Genomic DNA, 20,114 nt, shown 5'->3' with positions numbered 1-20,114 from the left:
GACGGAGGAGCCTGGTGGGCTGCAGTCCATGGGGTCGCTAGGAGTCGGACACGACTGAGCGACTTCACTTTCACTTTTCACTTTCATGCATTGGAGAAGGAAATGGCAACCCACTCCAGTGTTCTTGCCTGGAGAATTCCAGGGACGGGGGAGCCTGGTGGGCTGCCGTCTATGGGGTCGCACAGAGTCGGACACGACTGAAGTGACTTAGCAGCAGCAGCATAGACCTGTTCTAAGAAACACACAAGCGCTCTCAGGCAGTTTATAAAGTATTGTTTAAAAATTACACAGACACAACATGCCGTTGGGAATTAAATAATTTAGCCAACCACATTGTTTTATTTTCTGATTTTTGTAAAACCCCAATTTCGTATTCTTTTTGAAATTTTTTGGTTTGACATACGTCATCTTTATAAGTATACTTAGCAGCTGCATATTTTGGTGAGAATATCACTAGTTTCCCCTGATTTTTTGAGTTTCCCCTGATTTTTTGACCATTTGGCTTACATCTGCCTTTTTTTAATATCGTAAATTTTACTTAATATATATACTTATGTGTGTCGATTTTACCTGTTAAATTACTGTATTTCCTGACAGTGTTTTATTAGAAGTGGACTTTTGAAGAGGAATTTCTCTCTCCAGTTCTTAAAATATATTAATACATTTTGAGAAATGCTTACCAGTCACACTGCTGTCAGCCTTATAATAATGCATTTTTACCACAAATTTGTCACTGTTTTGTGACAAGGTTTTTGTCTCCCCTTGGCTATTCAGACATATGGCGCCTTCTCACTTTAACCTGCGTTTCTTTGGTCCCAGGTGACTCTCTTTATTTTTTGCTAATCCCGTTTCTGTGGCTGTGACGTCTATGCGAGTACTTGCCTTGTTACACCATAGATGAAACTCCATGCGTGCAACTGGTTTCAAGTGGGCACACATATACTTTGTGATATCTCAGTAGCTATGTAGTCTTGTTTTTTGCTAGTTGATTTGTTTATATGCAGAAACTCACCCAATTGATTTATAAAGGGTCTTGTCTACTACAACAATATTCAGTTCATTCGCTTAATCGTGTCTGACTCTCTGCGACCCCATGGGCTGCAGCACGCCAGGCTTCCCTGTCCATCACCAACTCCTGGAGCTTGCTCAAACTCCTGTCCATTGAGTCGGTGACGCCATCCAGCCATCGCATCCTCGGTCGTCCCCTTCTCCTGCCTTCAGTCTTTCCCAGCATCAGAGTCTCTTCCAATGAGTCAGTTCTTCATATCAGGTGGCCAAAAATATCAGCATCAGTCCTTCCAATGAATATTCAGGGCTAATTTCCTTTAGGATTTACTGAGAATGCAAGAGCCATTGTTTTTTAGGCTATGAATCTTGGTGGTCTCATTACAGTTTTTTAAGCTTTGGCTAGTTTTCATTCTGTAGAAGTTTGAATCTTGTTTTTAAACCTGCCAGTCTTTTATTTTTTGATTTCTTTCTTTACTTCGTGGAAGTTTCTAATGATTAAAATGACTGGTCTGTTGCCTGATACTGTTCTAAAAATAGTGGTCGAGGAAAACCGTTACTGAAACCAGTGAACCAGATGGGTAGTCCCTCCCCACGCGGGACACAGGAGGCAGTGCAGCTCCTCGGCTGTGTGACTCGCGTCTCCTGTAGCTGGGCAGGGGCGGCCGAGTGTTCCCACAGAATGCCAGGGCCCCATCCCGGGGCAGCGAGGGAGGCGGGCCTCGTGGGAGTGGGCCACGTGCTCATGCTGGTTCTGCTTGCAGCTCTCGCCAGCCCCGTCCTGGGCCTGAGGGAATGTACCAGAGGCTCGGCCGTGTGGTGCCAGAATGTGAAGACGGCGGCCGACTGCGGGGCCGTGCAGCACTGCCTGCAGACCGTCTGGAGCAAACCGACTGTGGTGAGTGTCGTCTGGAACGGCTGCCCGCAGTGCAGCGCTCTCTCCTGCCTCCTCTTGTTTGCTCCTCCGCATGACCCTGGGGAGGCAGGACCTGTTTGTCAGGGGCGCTGGGCGGGGTACCCACAGGGAGTGATGGAGGGCTGGCGTGGGGAGGCCCCCCTCCCCCAGTCACTCATGTCTTCATGCGCAGACGGGCAGGAGGCCTCCGCATGTGCCCCGCTCTGTGCTCTCTGTCCCAGATAAGGTGTGGCTGCCATTCCCGGGGCTGCACCCATGGGTACAGCTCTGCCCTTGTCACTCATCAAAGTAGATGCTAAGCTTTTGAAAATCTTTTCCCCCTCTTTTGCTATTTTCTCTCTCTGCCTCTCAAACAGGCACATCATTGATTCAGACCCTAGAGCTTGGTAGCTATCGAAATTTTATTTCCAGTTACAGCCAACCTGGAAAAGATGCCACTGATTTTTCATCTGAGCAGTGATAAATATATAGCACATTAATGTGGGAAAACTCTTGAGATGACAGACCTCAAGTGCGCACTGCACGCAGTCTGAACCTTCTCAGGAGACACCCAAGCTCTGCTGCTGAGTCAGCCGACTCTGGGAAGTGCTTCCACCCATGGTACAAGCCAGCTTTGACTGGAGCCTGAAGTCTTAACACTTGTCTGTGGCTCCTAGTACTTCACTAAGAGAAGAAGAGTTAATTAAATAACACTGCTCTTTAAGTTTCTGAATTCACTCTTGACCTGCTATCTGTGGCCAGAATTTCAGATTTTGTTTCTCATTTGCTTCTGGTCTTGTTTTTAATACTGCTTCCTCTTTTGAAGTTTAGTGTGTCATGAGGGGAGCTTTTTAGATCTCTCTCTCTCGACAGGGCAGTCTTAATGGACATCTGAACCTCACCGGCACTCATTCAGGATGGCCGAGTGGCCCCATGCATGGGATTAGCCTGATTAGGTCCGAAGGTTCAAGGCAGTTTCTCTAAATGCAGCTGAATTCACAGGTGTTCCTTTATCTCACCTGTGTCAGTTGAGACGTGTCAGTTCCTTCTTCATGGGTCGAGAATCAGTTGACGTACGGAAGGGAACACCCCACAAGCTTTGAGGACTGGCTAGACTTTGCATGGTCCTGGGTCACGGAGGGGTGCCAGGTTTTCTGTCTCTGAGCTCTGCAGTGGTGACGTGTGGCCCCCACTGGCGTGCAGCACGGCCCAGGAGGTGGAAAGCAGATGAAGGGCTGGCAGTGGCGTCAGTGTGAGTGTGCAGAGGGTCTGGCTGGGCCTGTTTCCCTGCCTTCCCCTCCTTTCTCTGCACCACAGTACCAATTTTCTCTGATTTTTGCTACTCTGATTTCCAGCTGGTTTTTAAAAATAGTTATTTACTTAGGCTTCCCTTGTGGTTCAGCTGGTAAAAGAATCTGCCTGCAGTGCAGGAGACTGGGTTCGATCCCTGGGTTGGGAAGATCCGCTGGAGAAGGGAAAGGCTACCCACTGCAGTATTCTGGCCTGAAGAATTCCAGGGGCTGTATAGTCCATGCAGTCACAAAGCGTCGGATATGACAGAGTGACTTTCACGTCACTTAGCCAGGTCTTGGTTGCAGCAAGCAGGATCTTCAGTGGACGTGAGCAAATTCTTGGTTGTGGCATGTGGGATGTGGTGCCCTGACCAGGGGTCAAGCCCAGGCCCCCCTGCATTGGGAGCATGGAGTCTTAGCCACTGGACCACCGTGGAAGTCCCTCCAGCTGATAGATTTCGAGCCTCAGTTTCCTCACAGGTGTGCTGTGAGCAGGTATATGAAGTGTGGCTGGCGCCAGGCGCACTGAGCGCGGCGCCGAGGGGTGGGGGGCACTCTGTGCCTCCCATAGGAGCGCGGAGTAGTGATCGGCACACCCGATCCTCCCCTGTGGTGTCCGTGCTTCTCACCTGGGTTGGGGACTGGCCTGTGCCGTGTGTCGGAGGTGGCCCTGGCTGGATGGAGTGAGAAAGAAGGCCGCGGTGATCTTCAGCCACGTGCAGTGTGAGTTTTGTCTTACAAATACAGACCTCTCTTGTGTTCTTTCCTCTTAGAAATCTCTTCCCTGCGACATATGCAAAGATGTCATCACTGCAGCTGGTAACCTGTTGAAGGACAACGCCACCGAGGTGGGCCGCCACAGTGTGTGTGGCCGTGTGTGAGTGGCGGCTGTGTGGCTGTGCATCGGTTCCTCACAGAGCTGTGATTCTGGGGTCCAACTGGGAATGGTCCAGGCCCAGGTGGGAAATAACTGTCCCATGGGCCACAGACTGTTTCTGTCACATGATCCCCCCACCCCCGTCCTTTATAAACGTAAGAACCTTTCTCAGCCGCCGGCTGTACAAAAACAAGCTGTGGGCACTAGTTTGCTGACTCCTGAGCTCAGCATTAAATGCCCTTGGTTGACAGGGAGTTTGTATCACATGCTGTTAACCTTTAGGTTCATTTTTTGGCGATTTCTGCTCAGAGTTCCCTCTGTCTGAGCATCTCTGTTTTGAATAGTGCTCGCGTCTGCTTTCTGCCTCATTGGTCTAACAGAGCCATGGCTCCTCACTAGCCCTCTCCCATGTCCTTTTCCCTGAGGGCCGCTGGAGCTGGAGGGCCTCTTGCATTCTGTCCGTTGGCGGAGAAGAGGTCCATTCTGGTCTGACTCTTGCCTCTGTCCTCTCTAGCAAGAGATCCTCATGTACTTGGAGAGGACCTGTGACTGGCTCCCTAAGCCGAACATGTCTGCCTCCTGCAAGGAGATCGTCGACTCATACCTCCCAGTCATCCTGGACATGATTAAAGGACAGATGGTATGTGATGGAGAAGAGCCTCTTTTTTTAGGGCACCTCTGAAGCCAGGGGAGGTTCCAGATCAGGTTACAGTGACCACGATGGAGAGTTCATTGGTAGATTAGGATTTTGTCAACAGATCTTTTCTACAGTTTTAATATCCAGAATGGCTTTGGCACAGCAGGCCACTCAGCTTGTAATGGTCAAGGGTTGGGGAGGGCATAGGAAATACGGGAAGTCATAGAATTATTGAGGGAATGTAAACTGGTGTAACAGTTATAGGTGTTGGTTTGATAACTCATGTCAGCCATAAGGATGCTTGACTTTCATTTAGTAAGTATCTGTTATGCATAAACCGCATGTCATAGGTTGGGTTTTCAGCAAGGAACAAGGAGCCAAGTTCGTGAATTTGGAAGAACTCTAAAAACCTCTAGTGGGGCGGGGGTGTCCTGGGCGGGGACCACAGTTTTGGTGCGGAAAGCAGGGCTCACCACAAGACCTCAGGCCATGTTCCAGCATTGCCGGTGCAGTGGGGAGTCCTGGGAGGGGTTCACGGGAGAAGCGACAGGATCCTTGTTCAGAGGGGTTGATCTGGGTCCCACCAATGGGGAGCCCCGAGAGGGGAAGCTGGCGGGACGGTCAGGTATGAGATGTGAGGCGGGTGGGGGAGGCGGAGAGCCGCACGTTGTCTTAGAGGATAAATGGACTAGACCTGCTGGTGGACGGGGCTGCAGGCAAGGGGAGAGTTAGTCGTGCCTTCCAGGTTTGTGGCCCGTGCCTCTGGGAGGACGGTGGTAGCACCATTTGTTAAAATGGAGCTGCGGAGGGTTGAGTGGTTCAGTTTGAGGTGCCTGTGAGCTGGGCATGGGCACGTGAGTCAAGCAGGGAGAATTCTGAGGCACCAGGTGGCCTGTTTGCTTCTGGGGCAAGGGTTTCCATTTGGGCCTCTTTCCCCCCAGAGCCATCCCGGGGAGGTGTGCTCCGCTCTCAACCTGTGTGAGTCTCTTCAGAAGCACCTGGCGGAGCTGAATCACCAGAAACAACTCGAGTCCAATCAGATCCCGGAGCTGGATATGGCTGAGGTGGTGGCTCCCTTCATGGCCAACATCCCCTTCCTCCTGTACCCTCAGGACGGCTCCCACAGCAAGCCCCAGCCCAAGAAGGTGAGGCGCTGGGCCAGGCTGCTCAGGGCCCCATTTGGGGTTGGGGGTGGAACCAGAGCTGAGACACAGAAGGGGCAATGTGTACAGTTCTGAACCCGGGGCCTCATTCCTTCACCTGACTCCACAGTTACCCCAGCCACCCTTCAAATGGTTGAGCCACGGAGATTCTGAAGAACTGGGATGTTTAACATGCCCCCTTTCCTGTTAAGTTTCACTGTGATAAATGCCTGCATGATTTTAAACTTCAGTCACTTTAGAGCCTATAAAAGCACGTTAGGAACTGTTTAGGGACTCACTTCTAGTGCTATAGTATGAGCATGTAGGAGTCTGAATACCCTGAGCTGTTTAAGGAGGGTGTAGAGCCTAACCACCCCGTCTGTCTAGGCTAATGGGAACGTCTGCCAGGACTGCATTCAGCTGGTAACCGACGTCCAGGAAGCTCTGAGGACCAACTCCACCTTCGTCGAGGCCTTGGTGGACCACGCTAAGGAGGAGTGCGACCGCCTGGGGCCTGGCATGTCCGACATGGTGAGCCTTGCCTCCTGCATCGCAGGGTGCTCTGGGCCAGGGAGCTGGGCTCTGGAGATAGGAGTGGGACAGCCAAGAAAGCTCACTTCTGGGGTACCACTTCAGGTTCCACCTAAGGGCCCTGAGGAAGAGATCGTTCTTCTTTTCTCTCAGTTGCCACGTGTGTGAGGAACAAGAATAGAACCACGTAGAACCCTGGTTTGAAAGGTTGGGCTGTCGTATGTTCATAACTGTGCTGTCCCTGCCACCCGCAGGGCGGTTCCCTGGGGGAAGCTCAGGCCCCTGGATGGCAGGAGGCTCGCCCAGCACCCCTTCTTTAACTCTGGAGGATGTTGGTCCTGTGGACTCAGAAATTCTGTTAGCTCCACGAAGGTTTTATTTCTTGGACCCTCATGAGATTGACATCTAAAACCAAATGCTGTTTAATGCCCGACAACTTGGAAGCTAAACCTCTGTTAGACCTGGACTCCTGGGTCTGGGTTCTAGAGCCACCTTTCCAGGTGGAGCTCTGGAAGCTAAGGGTCCCTTTCTGTCCACGTAAACCTGGGACACTCTTAGCCTCATTGAAGAGTCTTTGTATGTTTGCTATGTCAGTTGGCTTCCCCAGACTAACCTCTCTGAGGGCTGTTATATCACCCTCCGTTTTCTTGCTTATAGACACTTCACAGTCATGACCAGAGGATCTGCAAGAAATACCTAGATATTTATGAAAATCATTATAACTTAACTGGATTATACTAGATTTAAACTTTATAATCCTGTCTAAGAACATGTTAAATGAATTTGGGAAGTAATCTCAAATTGATCAGTGTATCTCACAGTTACCCTAAATTGCCCCTGAGTAGTTGCTGTGTGACCTTGGGGAAAGCAAGGGCCATAAAAGGAGATTGGAGGACCTCATCTCTAAGGGCCTTTGGAAAACATTTTCAAAACACTTTGCCATTTTTTGTCTTATTGAGGCTGCCCAGAATAGACATTGATAGGATTCTGCTCTTGGAAACCTGCCTTGATATTTGCATATTGACACTGTTGGAAAGGCTGGCGTGTTGGTATATTGTTGTAGCAGTGTTTTACTAAAAGTGTGTTTCTGTCTCTCCAGTGCAAGAACTACATCAACCAGTATTCAGAAGTTGCTATCCAAATGGTGATGCATATGGTAGGTAGCATTTCTCTTTGTCTCAGGCTGTGATTTCTAGGATTTTGAAAGTTGTACAGTTTATTTTTCCTTTTTTACCTTTGAGTACTGAATTAAACCAAAAGGAGCCCTCTTTGACCACCTACAGTTTAGTACCGCCCCCTCGCGTTCCCCGGGCCGGGGAAGGGCGGGAGCAGCCTGACCTCGGGACTGCCGTGGTGGCTTCCTGGCGGCCTGTTTGCCTCTGTGTCTGTGAGCCGGCCATCAGATTTCCGGTATCTGGCCTCATTCTGGGACCCGTGGGAAAAGCTGCTCTGTAGCTTGGCCAGACCTGAGGATTGCTCTGTTGTAGCCTGAGTTCTGAACGAGGAGAATCCGCCTCCCACGGTTGGTCCTCGCTCTGCAGCAGTGTCGGCTGCGGCTGCTGCTTGAGCCCGTAACCGCTGCCCTTGCTTCTGATACATCCAGGTGGTTGGGGGTGGTCCTCCACTATTAGAGGCAGAAAACATCCATCGCGTGGAGGGAAGCCAGCTAGCTCCATGCAGGGAACGGTACAGAGCAGGGTGGTCTGAAGGCATCCTCACACAGGGAAGATGCCCTGGCCTCGTAGGATCTATCTGATCCGCAGCGGGTGAGGGGTGGGTTGTATTTAATACTGCTTTATCTCTGTCGTGCTGACTTCCTAACTGCGTTGAGATTGGCCTACAGTTCTTAAGTTTGTTCTCTAACCAGGGATCAGAAAGCCATGGCCTGGTAGTTTTATTGGAGTATAGTGATACCCATATTTGCACTGTAATAGTAGGATTGAGCAGTTAAGACCTTAGGGCTGTAACGCCTAAGTGAGTTAGTCTCTGGCCCTGATCTGACCACTCAGGGGTTCCATCAGGCATAATAAAATTTTTGTGGAAATATTACTCACACCCTGCCTTGTTCTAAAAATAGTTTAAAGGCAAAGGGCTTTTGCATACAAAGACATGCTGCTAAAGCAGGAAAAAATAAGCCTTTGATGTGGGATGGTCTAGTTAAGCGCTTCGTCACAGCTAACAAAATATTTTTATTATTTTTAAAAATCATGCTGTATAGACATATTTGGAAATAGGGATAATTACCCGTATTTTTGCATTTTTGTCTAAACTCGTCTTGGTCATTAAATATACTGCATGTACAATTGCTAAATGGCTGCATAATATTTCCACTGTACAGATAAAATTCCTTATGGCTGGTGTTGAGGTTGTTTTCAGGTTTGCTCTTAGGATAAACCGTATGATGAACATCCGTAGAGCCAAAGAGATAGACATGCACATCCCTGTTTTTTCCCCTCAAGATAGGTGAATGGTAAGTAAGACTGGATTGCTGAGTAAAGGGCAAGGCTTTGGCGCGCGGGCTTGCCTCGAAGACGCCACAGGTTTAGTTTCGGACCACTGCAGTACAGCGAATCAGATCAGGATAAAGTGAGTCAAACAGATATTTTGGCTTTCAAAAAAATTTCATATGAAAGTTACGTTTGTACCACACTCTGTGAAATATGCAGTAGCATTAGGTTTAAAGAAACAATGTATATACCTTAAATAAAAATACTTTATTGCTAAAAAATACTACCACGGAAGCCTTTAATAGTAGTAACATTAGAGATTATTGATCACACAGATCACCTTAACTAGTAAGATAAAAAATTTGAAGTACTGCAAGAATTACCAAAATATGACACAGAGACATGCAGTGAGCAAATGTAACAGAGGGGGTCAGTAGACTTGCTTGAAGCAAGGTTGCCCCAAACCTTCAATTTGTGTAACCTGTGACGCTCACCAAACTGAGGCATGCCTGCATTGTCAGACCAGCCTTCCAGGCTGGCATTTGGCCACCTGGGGGCAGTCTGCCCTGAGACCTGGGCCAGGGCTCCATGGCCTCTCTGGGTGTATTTGATGTTCTAAGACGGTGCTCTGATTTGAGCAGCCCCGTGTCTTGTTCCCGGCTGCTCATCACCAGCCTGAGGCGAGAGCCTTGCAGGCGAGGTGGGCTTGGCTTCTGAGCTAGGAGAGCCCTTCATAACGTGCTTTCCGGGGACTTGCTGCTCAGGGTTCCGATTCGTTGTCAGGGACAAGGGGACGGTGCACAGACAGGCTGGACAGTGTGGTCTGACCCTTGAAGGGAGAGCAGCTTTCAGGCCCCCATGTGCAGGCAGTAGTAGGCTCAAGGAAGGTTGCTGATAGATGCCTGAAAGGGCATTTCCCCTAAACTTCCGGTGACAGACGTTTTTACACCTAGTTAACTGCTTGATTATTGTTGTTTTAATTTTTTCTTAACTGTTGTGTCCTTTCCTTTCTCTTATTTTCATCTCCAATTTCCTGTTTTTTTTTTTTTTTTGTTCAACAGCAGGATCAGGTATGTGATGGGGATTTGCTTGTAGTAGTGGTTTGCTGCTGCTTGTAGTTATTTTGTTCATCTTTTTTTGTATCAGCTCTGACAGATACAAGGAATGATTGTGACAGGTGGGCTCCCTCTCTCTGTTAACGAATCGGCTGGCAGGGGGAGAGTCTACATCTCTCCTGTGTGATTCAGCACTGGAGGGGTCAGGGGTTTCGTTTCCCCTGCAGGGGGACCCGAAAATGAAGCCTGCAGAGCCTTATGCTCTGGTCAGATGGGGGAGTGGCCGGCCACGTGCAGGCCACCAGTGGGTGGGGAACCGTGGGTGGCCTCTGGCCACTGCTTTCTGCAGTGCAGGCCTGAGTCCAGGGGGACGCCTTGTTTCTGTCAGGCCTCGGGAGAGCATTGCATGTCACAGTCATGTTTCTCATCAGCCCGGAAATGCTTCTGCTGCATGAGTGAGTCATTTGCAAATAGCGAGCAGACTGTTCCCCTGTCTGTTGGATCCAGAGAATTGGAAACAATCTCTTGATTATAGCTTCTCCTCCTCTGGGTTATGGGGTCCTTTGGGTTCTGGAGCCACATGAGACAGCTTGAGAGCAAGGCCATTGGTGGCAAAACCTGGGGACTGAGCCCCCCGACTGGACTTACTGAACCAGTGCCCTTTCAGGGTTGTACTGAGCACTGCCCTCCTCTAGTTCTAGAATTCAAGATTTTCAGAGGTATTATGAAGTCTAATAGGAGAACACCTTGGTTGAAATACCTGAATTTTCACATAGGCGTCCTCGAGGAGTTAGTATAGCAAAACTGGTCAGAAACAAAGCATCCATACCTCCTGATCTTGGTCTTTTTTCTAAAAAGCTTGCTCTGTCTCCAACCCTTCTCTGATTTTTTTTCCCCATTCTTAAAGCCTGTCAGAGATAGGATACCATGAGCCATGGCAGTGGGCTCGCTCTCTCCCATTAATAGGGCTTGTTTCTACAATCCTCTCCTCGCTGCTTTATGGTTTGGTGGTGGGAGGCAGATGCCATCAGGCCAGAGCAAGTTGCTGAGCGCGTTTGTTTACAAAGTATACCCAGCATGTATACTTCACTTGCTCTTGGCCACCTTCATAGTGAAATGGTTAAGGTGTTGTCCAGACTCTAGTTCTCTGTGGTTTGGTGTCTGGAGGGGAAGGGGATCAATCTGTGGATCTTCTGACTTGAACAGCTTCATCACTTGGGGAGACTGGGCTTTGGTGTGTGCTGTGTGTGTGCCATTATGAACACAGGCTGTGATTTTATAAAAAGTCAGCGTTTCCCCGTAATGCATCATTTTTAATGGTCCTGCCACCGAAAGATCCGGTATGGTTTTATTTATAACACCTGGGGCTTAGTTAGGTCATGGGCATGCTTGGTTCTTCCTCCAGAAAGAACATATAGCTTACTTCCTCCTGAGAGCAAGCCAGCTTAACAGGAAAACAGGTTCTAGAACAGGCCAGGTGGCCTTGGAGAGGATTCGCTTGCCGGTGAAAGGTGTCAGGGGTCGTGCTTCTCTGGGTGCTCCCTGGCTGGAGCGACCTTGGTTGCTGATCTCCCTTCAAAGCTTTGCATGGCCTCCTCGGTACATGTGTATTTGCACAAGCCCCTTAGATTTAACATGAGTCTTCGCCTGACCAAGCTTTGACACTGGGTCTAGGATGTTCCTCCGGCACCGTGACCTTTGTGTGTAGCGCGTGGGACGGTGTGTGGGGGGAATGCGTGCCTGCTTCTTAACAGCTGCTTCTGTGCTCTTTTCAGCAACCCAAGGAGATCTGTGTGCTGGCCGGCTTCTGTGACGAGGTGAAGGAGATGCCCATGAAGACCCTGGTGCCTGCTGAGGTGGTCTCAGAGAACGTCATCCCCGCCCTGGAGCTGGTGGAGCCCATCAAGGTAGCCGGTGCCACTGGTTTATGATGGCCCGCCCTGCACAGCACACACGCCTGTGGCTCCCTGCTTGGTTTCTAAGGTTACTTGAGTTGGGGACCATTAGTTTACAGCATTCCCCTAAACTAAGCAGCACCCTCATTGTCCTATGTTTCTTTCCCGAGTTACGTTCCCTAGTGCTCATGGGATCAAGTCTGCGTTTTTAACACACCTTTCAAGGCCACTTTCCAGTGCCTGGCTCCAGCCAGATCTTCCTGATGCGCTTTCTGTGGCCGCTCCCGCATCCTTCGTCACACTGTAGCCAGGGTCCCAGCTCGATGTTCCCAGAACACTCCCAGGGTTTGTGCAGGAGCGTCTCTGGGTGCTGCTGCTTGTGTTGTGTTGTTTCCTGAGCACCCTCCACTTGGTAAAGATCTCCTTCCTTCGATAATTGACTTCTGTTCAGTGTTCTTGCCTGGAGAATCCCAGGGACGGGGGAGCCTGGTGGGCTGCCGTCTCTGGGGTCGCAGAGTCGGACACGACTGAAGCGACTTAGCAGCAGCAGCAGCACTTCTTATGGGTGAGGTAGTGTTCTAGAGATTGAGGCCTACAGTAGTTCGTCAGCAGTGAACAGAATCACCCTTGTGTTCAAGGAGCACCCAGGCGTGCGGTGTCTCACCACCTGGCACGCATGTGCACTTCTTGTTCTGGAACTTTCCATGTTAGTGTTGCTTGACCTTTAGTGGTCTTGTTTCTTCCTGCAGGCTTCTCAGCATATGCCCTGTGTGGACCACGCATGGGTTAGGTGTCTGACTGCCCTTCCCGCTCCTGCCCAGTCCATATGCTCAGAGGCTGTGGCCCATCTCGCTGACTGCATTAGTGGCCAAAGTGGAGAAGTATAGCTTGTACCCTTAGACGTGTGTGGTACTTAAAATTAAAAACAAAATTCAGTTCCTTGGTTACGCTGGCCACATTTCAGGTGCTCTGTAGACACACATGGCCAGTGGCTGCTGTACTGGATGGTACAACTAGAGAAGGTTGTCATGGAAAGTTCTGTTCAGCATTGTTTTATCAAAGATAGGCTCTAGAAAAGCAATCTCAGGTGCTGAGACTTGAAAGTCAGGAGACGATCTCAGATGGGTTTAAAACTGTCTTCTAAATAGTAAAATACTGGGTCCTCTGTTCTACTGCCTCCTTCATCTCCCCAGAATGAATGCTGAATGATGAGGTGACTGGAACCAAACAGATGTTGAATGGACAGCTCTCTAGGGTTGGGGGACAGTTACTGCTTCTCGTCCTAGTTTTGGGTGGGAGGTGGAGCATTAGGGAAAGGGCCAGGTTTCCCACTGTACAGGAATCGCAGGGCCCAGGGCTCAGACACGAGGAAGAAGCCCCGCCCTGTTTGGAAAGCAGCAGAAAGTGGCTTCTGGGTGACACTAGCCCATCCTGGCCTCGGCCCCCTTTTAGAGGAGCAGGACCAGGGGGCGAGGCGAGGCTCTTGGTGGCAGTGTTCTTCTCCTGCCCTTTTAACAGAAGGACCCAGCCCCTGCAAAGGCTGACATTTACTGCGAGGTGTGCGAGTTTGTGGTGAAGGAGGTGGCCAAGCTGATTGACAACAACAGGACGGAGGTACGTGGATCTGGGGGCGTCTGCCGTGGCAGAGGGACAGCTCTCCTGGCCCTGGAGCCAGAACGGCCTCGTGGGAGGACCAGCAGAAGACCTGGGCGTGGCCCTGGCGGGTGAGGGACAGCAGCCTGGAGGTTGGAACACCCACTCCCCACCAGCAGGTCTCTCTGGGCTGGGGCTGGAGGAGGCACCTGCCCTGCTCTGAGCTCTAACCTTTGGGGGACAGCACCTTGCTTGTTGGCTGGTTTCCTGGTCCCATCAGCATTTTCAGAGTCTCTTCACCCCCATGCGGCCTCCCACCTTCTCACTGAGCCTCTCTCGTGTCTCAGGAAGAAATACTTCACGCGCTGGACAAAGTGTGCTCGAAGCTGCCCACATCCTTAGCTGAGCAGTGCCAGGAGGTGGTGGACACCTACGGCAGCTCCATCCTGTCTATCCTTCTGGACGAGGCGAGCCCCGAGCTGGTGTGCAGCATGCTCCACCTCTGCTCCAGCCGGGGGCTGCCGGCAGCGACGGGTGAGCTCCGGGGTGGTTGGGGCTGGCTGGCCCCTCCTGGGTGAGGCGGGGCCTCGCCGCCTCTGAGCCTGGGCTCTCTCGTGTAGTCCGTGTGATGCCAAGGAAGGACGGTGGCTTCTGCGAGGTGTGCAAGAAGCTGGTGGGCTATTTGGACCGGAACCTGGAGAAGAACAGCACCAAGGAGCAGATCCTGGCTGCCCTCGAGAAAGGCTGCAGCTTCCTGCCGGACCAGTACCGGAAGCAGGTATGCCGTGGGCTGCTTTCGGCCCAAATGTCAGCACCTGCTCGGGGAGTGTAGGCGCTGGGCACTCATCGACTGTGCCTCTGGGTGAAGTTTGCCATTTCTGCCTCTGGCGTGGAGTCCACTGGAATTTTCTTAGAGGTGCGCTGTTGGCCCCAGTGGAGCCACCGGGAGGAAAATGAGCAGGTGTGGGTCGGTAGTTCACCTGGGCAGGGAGGCTGGCAGGGCCAGGAGTTCTGGCAGAAGAGCCTGTCGAGCACCCGCCTTGTCTGCCCGCGCTCTGCTTGCACTCACCCAGACCGCGCTGCTGTTTCTCTGACAGTGTGACCAGTTTGTGACGGAGTATGAGCCAGTGCTGATAGAAATCCTGGTGGAGGTGATGGACCCTTCCTTCGTGTGCTTGGTAAGCCGTGTGCTAGGCTGGTAGTTTCCTGGGTCGTGCCGCCTGGCAGGGGAGTGCTGTGTGGACCCTGGAAGGGTTCCTCTCAGATCTGGGGCTGGAGGCAGAGTCTGGGGACAGTGTGTGAGAGAACCAGGCTTCCAGGCCCCACCACTTTACCGAGCAACCTTGCCTTTTTGGGAAAGTGCTTATTAGAGCTCTGATTCTAGCTGCTTCTAGCAGCTGATAATCTCAGTTTTGAAAAGGGTTAGGTGAGCAGACCTAATACTTTCTGCTCCTCTTGACCATATAGAAGATTGGAGCCTGCCCAGCAGCCCACAAGCCGCTTTTGGGAGCTGAGAAGTGTGTCTGGGGCCCGAGCTACTGGTGCCAGAACATGGAGTCGGCAGCCCTGTGCAACGTGAGTGACTGCTCTGTGGGCCCGCCTGCCAGGCCCATGCCTGTGCTCTGGCGGAGTGTGTGACGCCGAGGAGAGGGAGGCTCAGCTCTCTTTGTCTTCGGGTTAGGATGGGGGCGTGTGGTCACCAGCAAAAGCAGGGCTCCCTGCGCTCTCGTCTCAGGGGTGCTGGGTGGCAGGGGATGTTCTCCAGTGTACTTTGCTCCTGCTTTCTTGCTTCTGCCTTTGGTTCCCTTGTGACAGGGTCAGGTTCATAGGAAGTCAGTCACCCGAGGGATTGCACAAGGCCTGTTGGATTCTTGCACAAGGCCTCTTGTCCCTTGGCTCCCTCTTGCCCTGACTGGAGCCTGGCCTGGTTCTTCACCAGGGCCTGGCAGAGCTCTCCTCGAGCCACCCTGGGCGCTGGCTCCCAGCTGGGCGGCCACTCCTGGGTGACCTGTGCTGCTTTCCTGGGTGGAGACGTGTGTCTCAACTTCTGTTACCTGGTGTTTCTTTGCGCAACTTTCTCTTCCTTGTGGGGATTCTTTCAGTGAGCCAGTGTTGAGGGTGTGAGGCCCCCCCACCTCAAGCCCTTTGCCCCAGTACCCTGCCCTGCAGCACAGTCCATGGTGGAGTGGGATCCCCCGCTTTCCTGGGTACTTGGGCCAGTTCTGAGCTGGTATGAGCAGCTGAGTGTTAGCTGAGGAGTTTTGCCTTGGGGCCCTCTCTACAATCAGAGGGAGGGGTCCTGGCCCTACCTGCAGGGGCGCTGTTCACCCACTGCTCTGGACTCTTGCCTTACGAGTCTTAGAACCCCACCACATACTATGCCTGGGTTTAAGGGAGATAATGGCCTGGGTTTGCAGCATGTGTGCCCTCCGGCTGAGCTGGGCCAGGGTGTCGGGTCCTCTTTCTGGGTGCAGGCTCATGTGCTAAGGGGCGAGCGGTGGAGCGTGTCACCTGCAGACTAAACTGTCCCCTCTCTCCTGTCAGGCCGTCGAGCACTGCAGGCGTCACGTGTGGAACTAGGGGCACGCTCCACCCTGGAGAAGCTGCAGCATCTTTTCCTGCTCGTGTGTCTGGGGGAACGAACACAGATCTGTTGACTTTGTTATAGAAATAGGACCCCCTCTCCCTCAGTCCCTTTCTTCTCCCCCTCTTTGTGGCGTTGCTGTCAGTGGCATGCTGACGTCGTTGCTTTGGTGTCCCTTTCTCTGCTAGACATGCCGACACGCGTACACTGGAGGTCTTCTGAGTCTGTCCCGAGTCTGTCCCTGCGTGTGGTTATGTGGAGGAGAGGGGGCTCTGGCTGGGACGTGAGCCGGAGCCTCCGGACGGAGGTGGCCCGTCCTCCTGGCTGGGCTTTGGGTGCTGGGGCCTCTGCCTGCTCTAACGAAGGAGTCGAGTCACCACCCCCTTTTGCGGGCCTGCTGACTGCAAAACAAAGGCAGTTTTATATGACAGATGGGAGACTTAGAATAATGAGGCTTTTTAAACAATGCGGTTCTCACTGTAACAGAGCTGGGGGGGTGGGGGGACAGGGCTCGCTACCCCTGGGTCAACCTTCAGTTCGGCTTTCTTGTCTTTCCTGATGGATGTGGTTTTGGAGTTCTGTGGTTCTGGGTGGGAGGGGAAAAAACCAGTTCAGCTGAACACGCCCTGCTAGCTCTCTGTGGAGGGCCTGTGGCTGCCTGTGTGTGTGTGTGTGTGTGTGTGTGTGTGTGTGTGTGTGGGCCCTCGTGGCGCCTCCTGCCTGCTCGTGCCCACCCTGGTGCCCAGCGCCAGCACCGCTCTGGGCAGGACGGCCCCTCCCCTCCGACCTCCCTCTTGTAGATGTTCTTTTTGACCTGCCAGTAAATGTGGATGGCAAGCTCCTAAGCCTCTGGCTTCCAGGTAGAAAAGGTCTGCTGGGTGTGCCATCCCAGGGCCTCGGCTGCCGCCCTGCCTTCTTCTCTCCCGTTTGGCTGCTTCTGTTCCACTTCCGGTTGCCAGGAGAGAGCAAGACATGCGGTTGCTATTAAATGAACTTAATGATTTTTTGGTTTGTTTTGCACTAGAATTTCTGTGATTTAACAATAAAGTCTGTCAACCACAGCCTGAGTGTGTGTGATACCTCAGCCAGAAGAGTTTGGCTTCTGAAGGGCTCTTGAGGCTGTGAGCTGTAAGTGCCCAGCAGTCCTCAGGCCCCGTTTGGCCACAGGAATGAAGTCCCATCTCTCGTTCTCCGTGGCAGCCAGTGGTCAGGGAGTGCCCCCGAAGATGGGTCCAGCTCTGGCCCATGCTCACCCCCACCGCCCCCCTGCCCCAGCCCAGCCCCACAGGTATGTTTACCAGAGTGACATGCTGGTTCCTTATGAGTTGCTTTTCTTTTTAAAATTCAGACCATTCCAGAGACGTTCAGTGCGTACCAAGTGAACAAAACCAAGGGTAAAATATTGAGGGAATAACTTAGTTTAAAAGGGGGATACACACGAACATTCTACATTCAGAACCCAAGGGAACATCAGTCGTTTTCTCTCTCTGAGCCGGGAACGTCTGGGAAGCCAGTGAAATGGAGCGGGTGCTCTTTGCTGACATTGACTGTGTCCGTGTGGCGAGACAGGAAGGACTCACTGCCCCACCTGCATGTCCAGTCAGGGCTGTGGCAGAAATGTGCTGGGGCTTGAGCTGGAGTCCAAGAGTCAAGGCCAGGCCGGGCATGCCTGCCCTGGGCTCCCGTGCAGTGGGCTAGGGTTGGGGGGACAGGGCCGGCTTGGCCTCTTTCAGCTCAGCCTGGGCTGAGTTGGACCTCAGACTCCTGGAGTCTCAGTGACCCTCCTTACCTCGTCCCTAGATGCTTACCATTTGTTTGGTTTTCTTAGAAAAATAACATTTTATGAAGGTAGAGATCAGATGCTGAATGAGCGTCTGGCAGAAGTGGAATCTGGGCAGCTGAGGCAGGCCCTGTTGCTGGGCCAGCCCCAGGTTGTGTGCCCAGAGCTGCCCCCGGAGGGGCCCGCACCCCGGAGGTCCTGCCCCTGCTCTGGCGCCTGGAGGGGCTGGGCTGCTCATACCAGGTGGGCTCCCCCCATCGAGTCACAGCTCCGTGATCTCCAGGGGGCTCTCCATGATCACGTCGCGAAGCTTATGCAGGGGTGTGGATTTGGCAGACTCTGTGCGGGCGTTGCGCTCAAAGGCGCTGGCCTCGGCCGTTGTCAGCGTCTCCAGCGAGTGGCCCAGGCCCTTCTGGTCATCCTCGGGCAGGCTGTTGAGGTCAGTGGCCAGCAGCGTGCCCGTGCTCCCGTGCATCACATGGATCCCGTCTGGCCCTCTGAGCTCGGTAGGCGGCTTGTGGCAGAAACGCAGGCTGCCCTGGCCGGGGCTGCGCTCCCCTGGCTCCTCTTCCAGCTCGGTCTGGATCAGCTGCAAGAGGCCAGGACCCCCACATGCTCAGGGCCTGCCCCTGCGCAGGTCAATGGCCCCAGAGTCCCACCTGCTACGGGCTTGTTTTCTCCTTACTGCACACAAGGAACCCCGGGCTTGGGTCTCAGAAGCCTGCGCAGCCTATGACCGTGTTGCTCAAACTGGGTACAAAGGAGAACCATAGATACGTCTGGTGCTACAGGTGTGTTTCTGCAGAGCATGGGGTTCCTATGAGAATCTGTGTAAGTTCCTGTATTCACTCAGATCTACGAAGATCCCGTGACTGCAACTGTGGAACCTGGACTTGCTACTGGGCTGGCCTCAAGCAGGATCAGCTCTCACTGTGGCAGGTGGGAAGTGTCCACAGTGGAAGCTGGAGGGGACTGATACGGTCGAGCAGAGTCTCAAGAATGGTGCTTCTGTCCTGTGTGGAGCTTTTCAGTTTTCATCTATGGCAGTGGGGAATATTGGCCCAGCTGGAGATCTGAATTTTTTAGATAAAGTCTGACTGTTTAAAGTGATTGACGCGGCACTGCAGTCAGTTTCTAAAAATGACATGATCTGTCAAAGATACCTTCTTGGGGGTTTCTCAGTTCTGAGAAACACTGCCTCAGCACCCACCCATCCCTGAGAAAGCCCACTGCAGAGTCCAGAGAGCAGAGCCCAACTGACTCTCTGGACCTCCACCCACTGCAGTCCTGGGTCCCGGCTGCATCTCAGAGACTCGGAGGAGGATGAGAGAGGGAGAGGGAGAGAGCACCCCCAGGGCTGGGGCACAGCACACAGCTCCCGGCCCACCCGCTACCTCGGAGATGGAGGAGTGGCTGGAGGAGGCTTTTTGCACCATCCGCTGTGCAAAGAGCTTTTTGAGCCGCAGGTAATCCTCCAGGACCACCTTCAGCAGCGAGCCCTGGGGGAGGGAGAGGGTTAACCCCCACCAAGGCCCTCCCCTTCCTGCCCCACCCCCCACTCTCCCCTAACAGGTGAGGGTAATGGAAGGTGACTCTGGGCATCTGATCCTAGGGTAGAGGGTGGGAGCAGAGCCTGCTGACAGCGGCCAGCCAGACCCATGTCGCTGGAGTCCTGGCCTTGAGGCCACTCAGGCTGAAGCAGCTCATCAGCCCAGGGCCACTCTCTGTTCTGGCCCCCCAGAGGGCAGGTCTAGCTGAGGCCCTAGAGGTGGAGGAAGCTGTTTCCCAGGACCCTCCCCTGTCCCTGCATCCTCTGGAGTAAGTCCAAGCCCAGCCAGGGGTCTGGGTGCAGGAGCCTGCCAGGACAACTCACCTTGATGGGCCCCTCCCGGATGATCTGGCCCAGCTTGGCAATGTTATCATACTCCTGGATAGCAGCCCGCAGGTACCGGTCATCGTCAGGCTTGACCGCTGCTGGTTCATGCCCGAAAGTTCCCTGGGGAGAGGAGGTGTTGGCTGGAGCAGAGGTAGACGGCGCGCACACACGTGTACACACAGGCACACACGTGTACACACGTGCATGTCCCGCATGGCTGTCCCCGCCCGCTCTGGCCCAGGCTCACATGGGTGCGGGTGGGGCTGTTCCACAGGTCAGCGACCTCACTCAGGTTCTCCGGCAGGTCATCCTCGTGCTCAGCCTGGGCGGCCAGCTCCAGGTTTCGGCAGAAAGGATCCAGCCACACAGGGTTGGCCCTGCAGATGGAGTGGGGTTGGGGGAAGGCTGAGAAAGGAAGGCTGGAGTGGACAGACACTTCTGATGCCTTTGAGGGAAACGGGCCCCCACTGTTTCTTTGGCCGTACCTGGCACAGGACTGGGGGTT

The 20,114-nt window shown here is 52.9% G+C and overlaps 2 protein-coding genes across 3 annotated transcripts in view; one reads left to right on the top strand and one right to left on the bottom strand.

Annotated features, from left to right (window-relative positions):
• Positions 1–17,014, top strand: part of PSAP (prosaposin) — a 33,390-nt gene extending 16,376 nt beyond the window's left edge. The window contains exons 2-14 of the mRNA XM_019953710.2: positions 1,770–1,903; positions 3,966–4,040; positions 4,584–4,709; positions 5,648–5,851; positions 6,236–6,379; positions 7,479–7,535; positions 11,657–11,788; positions 13,295–13,390; positions 13,717–13,903; positions 13,990–14,147; positions 14,467–14,547; positions 14,837–14,944; positions 15,914–17,014. Of these exons, the coding sequence (XP_019809269.2) occupies positions 1,770–1,903; positions 3,966–4,040; positions 4,584–4,709; positions 5,648–5,851; positions 6,236–6,379; positions 7,479–7,535; positions 11,657–11,788; positions 13,295–13,390; positions 13,717–13,903; positions 13,990–14,147; positions 14,467–14,547; positions 14,837–14,944; positions 15,914–15,949 (1,538 nt within the window). The 3' untranslated portion in view covers positions 15,950–17,014. The remainder of the gene's footprint in view (positions 1–1,769; positions 1,904–3,965; positions 4,041–4,583; positions 4,710–5,647; positions 5,852–6,235; positions 6,380–7,478; positions 7,536–11,656; positions 11,789–13,294; positions 13,391–13,716; positions 13,904–13,989; positions 14,148–14,466; positions 14,548–14,836; positions 14,945–15,913) is intronic.
• A 253-nt stretch (positions 17,015–17,267) lies between these two features.
• The window catches only part of LOC109553683 (cadherin-23), a 77,656-nt gene continuing 74,809 nt past the window's right edge, over positions 17,268–20,114 (bottom strand). Inside the window, exons 30-33 of one of the 2 annotated variants that reach the window (XM_019953706.2) lie at positions 19,857–19,986; positions 19,607–19,729; positions 19,128–19,232; positions 17,268–18,322 (exon numbers count right to left, since the gene is read on the bottom strand). In XM_019953706.2, the coding sequence (XP_019809265.2) occupies positions 17,996–18,322; positions 19,128–19,232; positions 19,607–19,729; positions 19,857–19,986 (685 nt within the window). In that variant the 3' untranslated portion in view covers positions 17,268–17,995. The remainder of the gene's footprint in view (positions 18,323–19,127; positions 19,233–19,606; positions 19,730–19,856; positions 19,987–20,114) is intronic. The other variant, XM_019953707.2, reaches the window with a different exon arrangement.

Source organism: Bos indicus, chromosome 28 (assembly GCF_029378745.1).
Source record: "Bos indicus isolate NIAB-ARS_2022 breed Sahiwal x Tharparkar chromosome 28, NIAB-ARS_B.indTharparkar_mat_pri_1.0, whole genome shotgun sequence".
Lineage (NCBI taxonomy): Eukaryota > Metazoa > Chordata > Mammalia > Artiodactyla > Bovidae > Bos > Bos indicus.
Note: the sequence above shows the minus strand (reverse complement) of the source record. Positions and strands in the feature narration are given on the sequence as shown.